The sequence below is a fragment of the Sturnus vulgaris genome, chromosome 9 (assembly GCF_052056855.1).
Source record: "Sturnus vulgaris isolate bStuVul1 chromosome 9, bStuVul1.hap1, whole genome shotgun sequence".
Taxonomy (NCBI): domain Eukaryota; kingdom Metazoa; phylum Chordata; class Aves; order Passeriformes; family Sturnidae; genus Sturnus; species Sturnus vulgaris.
Window position 1 is genome coordinate 22,603,923 of NC_142251.1, and position 12,164 is coordinate 22,616,086.

The window sequence follows — 12,164 nt, forward strand, 5'->3', positions numbered from 1 at the left end:
CCTGAAGGGACCCTACAACAAACATTGGCAGGGACATTTTAAAAGAGCAATGTAGTGACAGGACAAGGGGGAATGGCTTCAAAATGAATGACAGTAGGTTTAGACTACATATTACAAAAAAATTGCTTGTTCTGAGGGTGGTGAGGCCCTGGCACAGGTTGCCCAGAGAAGCCCAGCATGCGCCATCCCTGGAAGTGTTCATGGCCAGGTTGGATGGGGCTGTGAGCAACCTCGTCTAGGGGAGGGTGTCCCTGCTCAAGGCAGGGGACTTGGAACTAGGTGAGCTTTAAGGTTCCTTCCAATGTAGGCCATTCCATATTCCTTGAAATGGAGCTGCCCTGATGGCACTTCCATTTTCCTCTTATATGATACAGATGAAGTAGACTTTTGGATATTTTTTCATTCATCCTCTTACTCCAAACCATGAATAAATCTGGGAGAAAATTAAGGCTTGTAGATCCAATTCAATTTACATGAGACCTCTTTTACTGCCAGTATGAAAGAGCTGAATTGTGTAAGTATCTGTATCAGATACTCCTTTTCTTATTAAACTGGTAAAAAAATGACTAATGAATATCACCACTGGTAAACTACAATGGACAATTGAGTAGGAATCTTCATCTCTAAGTTACCTGGTTTTCAGTTGCTCGTATCTACAAAACAAATGTTCATCTCCCACACCAGCAAATCCTCTTATATCAGGTCCTATGCTAATAGTTTAGATATAATTTAGGTTGAGGTCAGCCATTTTCATGTTATGCAAAACATAAAGTAAAAGGCTTTGTGTCTTCTTGGATTACATGTAAATCAGCTGATTCTGAAACGCCCAAGTATCAGTTGCTTCATGGCTCTAATTTCGAATGGAAAACCAGAGTAAAGAAGAGTCAACTACACTCACAGCTTCAGAATATACTAAATTACTCAATTTTCTGCATATCTAGAGATTTTGCTTTCAGTTTTTCCTTCTTCCTTGACCCTCTTCCAATGAAAAGCTGAAACCAAGGCAGTAGCAAGAGGTGGTTTTGAACACCAACACCTTTCCTAAAACATAATCTTTCATTAAAAGGTGCTGTGGTTGCAAAACAGTCTTGAAAACATGAGCTAAGTGTAACCTGGACAGAGATGTCTGCTTAAGCTTTCACAGAGTCTGAAATAATGGCTCGGAGAGATGTGAGCCTCATCTCAACAGGGTGTTCTCTCATATGCCTTCTATTTTAAACTTGAACTTTCTCTACTCTTCCTGCTCTTCCAGGCAGGCGAGGTTTAGTCACTGCATGCAGTCAATTTACTCCAGTGACAAGGCAGGTATTTACTTTGGGAAAGAAACCCTACCCATTTTTTCTCCAATTACAGTAAAATGAAATCTAAGGGACCCAATGGTCCTATCTGCCATGACAGACCCTAGTCCAAGAGTGGCTGGAATTGCGTGGCAGATCAGCTTGACAGGCCGCCAGATTACTCTTCTGTCTGCAAAAGAGGCAAGCATCAGCAGCTTAAGAGAAGAGGGAAATAAATGCACACTAGACTTATAAAATATTTATTGTATTTCAAAATACAGATTTACTGAAACCCTGGGGTTTTTTTGGGGGGGGATGTTGGGGGTTTTTTTGTTTTTTTTGTGCTTTCTTGTACACCTCAGATTAAATTTTTTCAAAATGTCTTAGTATTTGGATAATCATCTGATCCAAATTCAATCTTGTTAAAGTATTAGCCATTTTTTTGCAGGAGAGACTTTCAAATTCTGTTTGCTTTACAGTAGGGGAGGGGTCTGTGGGGAGAGATGGAGGGCAGAGGAGAGGCAGGCAGAAAGACAGAGGTACAGACATGACTGTGGTTGTGCCCCATAGCCTTCCCCTTCTCTTGAACCCAGCTTTACCAGGTGCTGCTGCTTTTGGCTCTGTAGCATCCCTGGGTGCTGCATGCCTTGCTCTTCCCATCCCCTTGCTAGAGCAGACATGGGCATTGCTCCCTTCTCTCCTGGCTCTTTAATCCACACTGATCTCACCAGAGAAGTTCAATTTAATAGTGGGTAAATTAACACTGCCTGCTATGAGGGCCTCTCATGGTATACAAAAATTCACATTTAACTTTTTTTTTGTAAAAAAAACCCTAATCTACATGAAGTGCATGGTTATATGTTAAGGATACAAAGCCCAAAGCAATTTAATTTACTTCAGTGGGAGTTGCAAATACTGCCTGCTAAAACATAGCCAAAAATTACCACAGAACAAGGACTGGGAAAGTAAGTACTTGAAACCCAAGAAAATCCCCAAGCTAAGGTTACTGCTGCAACATTCAGTTCTTTTTGTTGTACATCTATGTGGTTTATTATTAGTTAATCTATGTCCTGTGAGGTGTGTAGGATGTGCAATGAAGCCAAAACAATATTGGTTTGGAGAAGTTACTATTTGTAATTTCCTGACTTTTGAATATTTGATTTTTCAGTCCCAGTAATGCACTAATGCTGTTTTATGTGTTTAATATATAATTGGCTTGAATTTTTTCATCTTTTCAACTGTTGATACGATGATTAGTTTCTGGAGGAAGAGTGAAAAGAATGACGTTTTTTCTTTGGCCCAGTACCACAGAATCTATTTTATGCACTTTTTCATTGCAGTGTTACTATGTTGGTGAGGGAAACTTGGTGTAGGTGGGAATTTGGCCTCTCAGATGAATGAGACTTGGAAGCCTCTCAAGGACGGTGTTATTTTTATTTCCTTTCCAAACTCGAGGGAAGCACTCGAACTGAAAGCTTTTCATGTGTGTTTACAGGACGGTGGCTTCGCTGCAGCCGTCCCACGCTGCACCCGCAGCTCTTCAGTTTGGGATAGTGTTTGTTTAGCACTCGATAAAAACAAAAGCTAAGCAGATTACCGCAGGTTAAAGTAACATTTATGACCTTTAGTACAAAAAGCTCCACTTTGCTGCAGTGCATACAGAACGTGAAAGGGCTTTACGATGTGTCAGTGCACACAGCAGCCGGACCATTGCTCCGAGCCGCGGTGGCAGCGGGTGAAGGTGCCCGTGACGGTCCCTGCCCTGCCCTGCCCACCCGCACCTGCCGCGGAGGGCAAGGGCCGCCCCCAGGTGACACCAGCCCGCGGCTCCCCGGGCCGCCGCCGAGCTTCCTGGTTCCCAGAAGGTGCCGGAGCGGCTGCAACAGGAACTGAGAGACGGGGGAGGAGGCGGTGCCGCCGCTCCGCCGCAGTCGCGGCCCGAGCCGGGGGAGCGGAGCGGAGCAGCCATGGGCCGCCGCCCGCCGCGGCGCTGAGCCGCCCCCGCCGCCCCGCGGCCGGCGCTGCCCCTTCGCCCCTGCCGGGCGGGGCGCTTGTCCCTGGGGCGCCGGGGCCGCCGCCGGGGGCCCGCGATGTGACCATGGACAGCAGGTTCAAGTGAGTGCTGTGTGCGCGGGGGCCGCGGCGGGGCCGAGGGGCGCGGCGGGCCGAGCCGAGCCCCCGGCGGCGGGCAGGCGGCGAGCAGGCCCCGCGGCAGCCCCGGTCCGCACGATCCTGCCGTGCGGCGGGCGGGGACGGCAGGAGGGGGAGCCCACCCGGCGGGAGCGTGCGAGGGGCCGGGCGCGTCCGCCGCGGCCGCTGAGTGACAGCGGGAAGGGCGGGCGGGAGCGGCGGGGCCGGAGCCGGGGCGAGGCGGGACCCGCGGGGCGGGGGGAGCGGCGGCGCCCCCCGACCCGGCCCGTGGCGGCGGGAGGAGGAGGAGGAGGAGAAGAAGAAGAAGAAAGAGGAGGAGGAGGAGGAGGAGGTGGTGGCGGCGGCCGCAGCCCCGCCGGCCGCTCCCCCGCCCCACGCCGCCTCCCGGCCCGCGGCGGCCCCGGCATCGCCCGTCCGTAGCGGGCAGGGGGACGCGCTCGGCAGCCGCCGGCCCGGCCGGGCAGAGGCCACGGCTGTGCCCGGTGAACGGGCCCGTGCGGGGCTGGCAGCGCGGTGCCAGGGCTGCCGGGCCCAGCAGAGCTGCCCGCAGTGCCCCTGCCCGCCGCGGGCCGAGGCTGTCACAGGCATCTCTTTCGGAGCTCACGGAATTGTCAGGGTTGGCAGGCAGCTCTGCAGATCATCCCGTCCACTCGCCTTGCCAAGGCAGGGTCAGGTAGAGCAGGAACACTTTCAAGTGGGTTTGGAACGTCTCCAGGAGAGGAGACTCCACGACCTTCCTTGGGCAGCCTGTTCAGTGCTCTGCCACCCTCAGGGTAAAGTTCTTCCTCACGTTCAGGTGAAACTCCTTGTGTTCTCGCTTATGGCCATGGTGGTTGCAGATCACTGTTCTGCCATTGCGGCACGGCAGGTGCAGGAGAGGTTTTTTGGGTGTTTAGGAGCACTGCCGCCCGGGCTGCCCTGCGGCTCCGGTGACTTTGAAAGTGACAAGATGTTACACACGGGTTTCGGCGCCTGACAAGCAGCTCCGTATCCGTACGTGCTGAGCAGGCTGGCACCGCCGAGCTGGCAGGGAAACCAGAGATGAGAGACGGGCTCACGATTCTCAGATTAGTTTGACACATTTTTGACACTTCTGAGCGTAGTGGGATGTGAAGAGTAAACTTAGAAGCATTTTCCTGCGAAAGCAGTTATAGAGTACTACAGTGAAAGACAGAAGGCAGTATTACTTCAAAGAGCTTTTTTCATGAGTGAAATTCAGCTAGGAGTTAGAAGCACTCATTTGGTGACGGTAACACAAACTGATTCACATTAAAACCCCAACCTGTGAGGATAAACCCAAGGCCTAAGCTAGAGCAATGTCATGGGGAGGTGTCATTTCTTTTAAATGTAGGATTTTTGTGGTTCAGTTTTCTAGGTGACTCAACCAAGCACAGCCTTACCAGTTTCATTCTGAACCTGCTCGCCAACCAGAGGAGCAATGGACAGTTTTGCCAGAGTAAATCTCTAATGTGCTGGATTTAGGCTGTTGTATCTCCTACAGACAGGATCAGTAGATACAGGATTTCCCCAACAAAACGCTTTAAAATGAAAGGAAGGAGTGTGATATGGGCAAGTTATGTCTTCATAATCTGAATTAGACTATAATTGCATATCTCAATTGATGATGGTGCTGAGGTCAGTGAAAGCATGTACTGAATCAATTAATTTGTGACAGCTGAGTTTTTCCCTAGCTTAGCCTTTGGATTTCATTCAAAATTTTATTTTAAGAAACAACATGTTAATTTCCTGCATGCTTTATGTGAAGCATTCTAGAAACCTGGAACCAAGTCTTGTTTTTTTTCTTTCCTATGCTGAATCTCCAGCTGACTTCAGTGGGAGTGTTACACAAGACAGGAGTTCAAGTGTGTGCCTTTTATGTGGTTAAACAGATAATTGATATGGGTGCGGTTATGCCACTTGTTTTTAATATAAATAGCAGTGTGCTTGGTAGGAGAGAGGACTGGTAATGGCATTTAGACCTGTTTCAATGAATATGTAGTTTGGGATTAGGTTGGGTGTTAATTGCTGTTGGCACATGCAGTTTGTTATTACATTCAGGTGGAAGAGGCGCCGGCCGTCACCCGCAGCTGCCCTGGATGGCTACTGCAGATAGGGCTGGCTGCCTCGGGCTTGTGTCATCCCTTAGCTCGGGCCTGTGTCCATCCCTTAGCTCGGGCCTGTGCCCATCCCTAGGCAGTGCACTCGTGTTGGCTCTCGCAGTGAATCACGCCTGAGCTTCAGCCTCTAAAGTCCCAGCTGGCGATCAATAGCTGGTGAAAGAGGAAGCCAAACGATTCTCGGCCTTGGGGTGGTAATCAGATGCATTGAAAGGAGAGTGGCTAAACATAGGGAATTAAAATGGAAGTCTAATGATGGGCTGTTGCTATTTAGTAGAAATAAGATGTAGCTGTAAAAAAGGCTGCCTGGGACTCCATTAATGTTGCAGATTGACTGATTGATAAGGAGCTTAGTAGCTCTTTTTTCTCAACTGTGAGGTGGGATATGGTGGAGTGACTTAAAAGCTATTTGATATATGAGGCAGTGACAATATCACGTAAATAAATCACACAGTTTAGCATATTTATCTTTCTTACTCCTTTCTTAAGGCTGCGAGACTTTTTGGTTCTTCCTTAGAACTAATTTGAGTACAAGTTTTGTTTTAATGGTATTTTCATTCAATTTATTATTCTATTAAAAAATAGAAGGGATATAACAGTAGAAATAAGATCTGAAATATGTATATGATAATTGGTTGTGTTTGTTTCTTCCAGGGAAAATCCAGAACGTACCTTTGATTTGGTACTGAAAGTAAAATGCCAAGCTTCAGAAAATGAAGGTAATATACTGTGCCTATGATATTTATATAGACAAATGAGAGCTGGAAAAAAATACTTGGCATCCTAATCTAGTGTTATTTTATACTTTGAATTGTTTTTGGACTGAGATTGTGTTAGAATGTGCCTATGATTATTTTATTGCTTTTAAAAATCTATTACTTTGTAGTAGTTGTGGGGTTTCTTATGTTTTCATTTTATCTGTTGTAAAAATATTTTTGTTCTGCATGATATATTTGCAAAACTTGGACTTGAAATGTATTTTCTACTCTTAAAATGTTGGTTTTGTCGAAGATTTCATTTTAGAAGAATAGTTGACTTCTGTCTATCAGGGGAATGTTAATTTTGATCAGTGTGATAGAGAGAAAGCAAGTTATTTTCTGAAAAACAATAGGAAGATAGCTTCTTTGTAGCTCACGTTTGGCAGCTGCCTTGGTCTGCCACACCATTCAGACAGCAATGAGAGCTGCCTTGAGCTTGTATCAGCCGTCACTTTCACGTCTCTATAAGCACAAGGTAAAAGAGATGTAGTGGTGCAGGAGTTGTCTGAGAGAGGCTTTTTTTCCTCTTGGGTAAAAAGAAGATGGGCTTTCCAGTACTGAAATTAAATTAATTTCCAGTACTGAAATTAAAGTGACCTCTTGAAAGTCCGCTGGGGGAACTCGGTTCATGTTCTCGTCCGAGGTTGTTGGCCTTACAAAAGCAAAGGGAGAGGAGGAGTCTGGTTGGGGTTGTATTGTGGTCATGTTAGTCTGTGACAGCTGTGTCTTAATCAAAACTGTAAAAACAATAAACTACATCTTAAAATAGACTATATTTCTTATCCTACTGTGCTAATGGATGCTGTTTCCAGAGTTTACTACTTTAACAAGTAAGAAGCCTATAGACGTTTATAGCCCCAAATTATTACTTTTTTTTAAAATATATATATTTCAGGCAGCATTTCTATTAGTGTTAGTTGTAGGACCATGCCTAATGTGTTTGGGGGAAAAAACTATTTTTGTTGAAGCTAAACAATTGTAGTTCTTCAGGTCTTTTAATTATTTTTGTGACCAGCCAGCATCCTTCAGTTTATTGCCTGCTTTTAATTTGCTGTTGTTATGGTCATAGTTTGGCAAATCAGGTGGGCTTTCCTAACTCTGATCATTGTTGTGACTTATATCACATGGCATCCTGCCTTCTTTTCTCTCCCTTTTGTGGTTTTTGCCTTAGAGATTTCATAGATGATGTCTGGGAACCCTGCTTAGCTACTTGACTTTGGATCTGTTCTTCCTTGCACTGTGCTTTTAGTCTCTGCCTCTACTCAAATAACCCTTCCTGGGGGCCTGTCCATGTCTTGGCTTAGGCCTAGCTTTAGGCTGCAGATTTTATTCCCTTTATTCCTTTCCATCCTGAGATCTAGACTGTTGGTAATCCTTTTAGGTCTTCATCTTGAAATCTTGAAAAATGTGGGCTTTTTTTCTTCTGTGATCAGAACATGGATCTAGATCCTTTTAATTCCTTTTATCTCCTGTTTGACTTCTCATTTTTCTTGTGCATCTTTCTGCCTCTGCTGCTGTAAGAAACCACTTCTCATTGCGTGCAGCTCTGGCCACTGACCACTGGCACCTGAATTTTGGTCATAGGCACTTCCCTTGCCTCTCTTGGTGGGCAGTTTTGCTGTTTATTGCTTGTCCTCTGTGGAGAAGAGGATCTTTAAGAAATCTGTGTGTCTCCGTGTGCTGTGACACGAGTTAATGTAGAGACTTTGTTTGTGACTATATTGTGGTTTCATTCTCTGCTATTCCCCTTTTTGTCACAGTTGCTTCTACGCTGTGTGGGCTCAGTTGCTCTTGGTTTGTGGGGTGGCCAAAGACAGGAAGGAGGTTTGGTAGCAGTAATTTTTTTGAGTCTGCAGTGTGTAACTGATGAGGGGCTGAGGGGCCTTTAGCTGGTCTGGAGCTAATGTTGATTCTTGCATGCATCCACAGATCAGGACAAAAGTACAGTCTCCTTTTGCCAATCTAACAGTGCTGGCTGAATATTCCCGTTACCATCCTGTTGTACTTGGTGACCCATCTGGGATTTGCTTTAATGTCTTTCATATCATATCTAATTCAGATAACAAACTCACTCCAGTGAGGGCTTGACATCATATTTACATATGGTAATATGAGCACAGTGATATATCAAATTAATATATCTGAGTGTTAAAGTTATCTAAAGGAAATTCGCAAGGGACAAAAGTGTATTGTCTTCACTGCCACTTTAGAAATGGAGCACAGGGCTTGTCATGCAAAACAGGGAGCTTTCAAGGTTGGCTTATTATAAGGCCTAACAAATTTGACAGTTACCCTGTATTGTAGGTCTTGCCTTTAAATAGATTTTCATGCTAGGATAATCTTTTGAATATATCATACTTGAAAACGTGATCCATTCACCTGGTTCTTTGCTCATGCCTCTTTCTTTCTTATGAAAGAGATTTGTGTTTAAATAGGGGCTTTCTCCCTCGCATCCCATCTGCTCCTTGTACTTGATCCTGAAGCTATGTCAGGACAGAATTTGTGACATCACTGTCACCAGTGTTGCCGTGGAAATATCACAGCCACAAAATTATGATCTCCCTGCATGAGTGAGCAGCAGGAGAAGCTGACTTAGGAGAGAGGAAGACCTTAATGTGACCTGTGTATCTCGAAGCTTTTACTTTTCAGGCTTTGCTAAAGTCTGCCTTCTTCTGCATTTTAATTTCCCTGTGCTAATGTGTAACTGTTCTAACAAATCAAAATTGAGGTGGCCTTACTGCATGTGGAGTTCTGAGAAGATGTTTTTATGAGGATGCTAAATGCTTGCAGCAATGTTACATGATAAAGAATTTTGCTGTTAAAATTGTTTAACACTTTTGGAAAAGTATTTTTTCATAACTTGTTAAATACAACATAGCTCTCAAGGAATGTCAGTTTTTCAGATGTTACATTGTCCTAGGCCTGTTCCAACTGGAACTGGATCATGCATACAATGAAATGCAGCAGCATATAATTTCTTATATGTCTTAAGAAATTTGTTCTTCAATTATTTCACTAATTATTTTCAACATAGGTGTTTACACTGAGTAGAAACCAAAGAGGTTTCACGTAGGTTAGTATGAATCACTTCATGTTTGGTGGGTAGCTCTTGGATTGGTTACAGGCTCAGTTGTGCTAGCACGTATTTATTTATAGCTGGATTAAAATTTTGTTTCCCACTGGATACATGGTTTTTGGATTGTTTGTGATTTAAGAGTAGCTTGGGTACTTGAATATTTGTTACTCTGTTTTAAACTACAGTAGCATTGCTAGAACAGTGATCTTCCAACAGGCAGGAGAGAAAAAAAAAGATACCCTGTAGTTAAATATTCTCATAATTCCCTCACCAGTTTAGGATCTATTACTTACTGTACTTTGGAGTAAATCTCCAAAGAGGAGACAAAACCCTTAACACCAGCATCAGATTGTAGCCCAGATCATAACTTTGAGTCCTTGGCAGTGCTGAGGGTAGTGAATATAAATTAGTGACTAGCTGATGTGACAGCATTTACTTACACGAATTCATAACCCATTTCTTGCAAAACTTTGAGATGAATTAGCTTCTGTTCAGCAGAGTTTGCTAAGTGACTGGGACATAAGTGCTAAGCTATTCTAACAGCCTGGTATTTGTTAATTGTGAATTTGGCTTGCAGTATGAGTAGCACCTTACAGAAAAAAGTTTTACACTGCCTTCCAGGCAGTTGCATATTTTTGTAATTCTTTTCTGTGTTATTCCTTAATGAGCAGTGAACAAGAAATAGCAAAAATGTGTGCTCAATTTAATATCAGCAGCAGGCCTTCTGTATTAAATTTTCACTTACAGACCCAGAGGGCAAGTTGATAACAAATATTATCAAAACTGCTGTGTTATTTTAAGGACAAGAATTGCTCTTTTGCTTTAGGGTGAAAAGTTTTTTGCACCTTAGGCTGAATCACCCTTACTGGGTATCAGGAGTAAAGCAGTGGTACAGTTGTCCTAAGTGCACAGTCTTACATAAGTCTATTGCTCAACAGCTGCACCTACAGCAACTTTACTCTTCTCCTGGCACTCTTTTGTCCCTTGAGAGTTGCACTGCAACTGGCACTGGAAGATGGGCTGGAGCCCAGGAATTGTCTGAGCAAAGCTGTCTGCAGCTTCGTTTTTGCCATCCACATCCTTCCATCATGAAAAGTAAATTGAATTTCTGTAAGGTTAATGTTTCAGAGCTTTTCCACAGGACATATCCAAATTAATAGTGCCGTTGGAATCTTTGAGAGGAGTGTGTATTTGTGTATTGTATCTAGGAGGACACAAGCATGTCCAGTTGTGCATACACAGCTCTAAGTCTGAGCTGTGGATTTGAGTTAAATGGGCAGAAATGAAGTTTGCAATTTAACTCAGTCTATAAATTCTATATCCTGTGCATTGATTCTGTTAAAACTGGGCTGCAGATGCAAAAGGCAGTGCAGATACAGCAGCCAGCAGTAGAAAAGCAACGTGCAACAGCTTCTGTGAGCATAAAGACTTCAGCAGTTCTGTCCACAGTTTCCCAAGAAGACGATTCAGATTGGTTTCAGTGTGGTTAAGAGAGTGCTGTTTGCTGCACCTTCATTTTCTTTGATTACAGCACATAAAAAAAGCAACAAAAAGGCTCCTCGGAGGCTGCAGGTAAATCCGGAGAAGTTAACCACTGAATTGTGGTTTGGGTCTCAAGCAGTCCTGACTGTTAAAGTTTTACTTGAAAACCCTTTTAAAGTACCAGTTCATATTCTGTCCAATCTAAGAATAATTACCAGAACACCCTTGAAATTTGGTTGCTTTGTCTCTATTTCTTTTTTAAATGCTGAGAAGTCTTATATAGCACTAGGGCTAGATAATGTGATTTTCAGAGAAGGTGTTAAATAGGTTGTGTTGAATTGCAGGAGTAATTCCTGTAGTTTATCTTGCCTCTGCCAGAATGATAATAAATCTTAGTGATGTGTGATCTCCAAATAATTTTTCTTTAAAGGGTCTCATGTTCATTAAATTTTCAGGAAAAAGGCACAAATCCAGTTTAATTGTGTGTTGGTAGAGTTAAAAACTGTATGCATTAAGTCCAGGAATTAGTTTAGAAATGCAAAATTTGTTGTATGAGGTTTGATTGCTCTCTGTTAAGGTACTAACAAAATATGTAAGGTCCCAATTCCAAAAACCAGTTTAATGCAGTTGGTAGTTTTGTCCAAGGGTAATCTGTCTTGCTTTGATAAGATTTTGATTTAGAGTCTTCCAAGGCTGCCCCTAGGATTGTGGACAGAGCAAGCACCACTTTTTCTTCTTCTGCTTTTTCTTCAGTCTAGAGACTGGTTTGTTAACCACATACTCAGCCAGTGGGTGTAACATGCTGATCAAGATAAGTTCTTTCCTCTGCTCTACATATTTTTGTACAGCATCTCTTGAACCTGATGAAAGAGATAATTCTATCAGTGTAATACAAGAAGAAATCTGCAGGATTTTTTTTAAAGAGCAGTTAAAACTTTTAATGCAGTGTTTATATACTGCTAACCATTTTCCCTGTTGGTTTTAGCTGGAAGGGTACTAAATAAGTACTGGCCCACTGGTTTCTCTAATTTTTTAAAGCATGCTCTGTTCTTCAGGCAGCTATGGAGAGTAACTATATGTTGCTATGAACTAGAAAAGCTTTCTTACAAGTCTCTCATTTATGTCTATATTTTTAGTCTCAAATACCATATTAACATATTAGAATTTGTTTTACACCAATAAAAAGTTAAAGTTGCTTTTTCAATCAGTAAAATGTCATTTGAGACCATTGACTATCTGCTTATAGTCTTAGTTTAGATGCAGGTTTTGTGTATTAAAAAAATAAAACTTTCTTTTTATATTC

General features: G+C 43.4%; 1 protein-coding gene across 2 annotated transcripts in view; it reads left to right on the top strand.

The window, feature by feature from the left end:
• Positions 1 to 3,309: 3,309 nt before the first annotated feature.
• Positions 3,310 to 12,164, top strand: part of DENND1B (DENN domain containing 1B) — a 149,898-nt gene continuing 141,043 nt past the window's right edge. Inside the window, exons 1-2 of one of the 2 annotated variants that reach the window (XM_014885761.2) lie at positions 3,310 to 3,392; positions 6,200 to 6,264. In XM_014885761.2, the coding sequence (XP_014741247.2) occupies positions 3,376 to 3,392; positions 6,200 to 6,264 (82 nt within the window). In that variant the 5' untranslated portion in view covers positions 3,310 to 3,375. The remainder of the gene's footprint in view (positions 3,393 to 6,199; positions 6,265 to 12,164) is intronic. The other variant, XM_014885770.2, reaches the window with a different exon arrangement.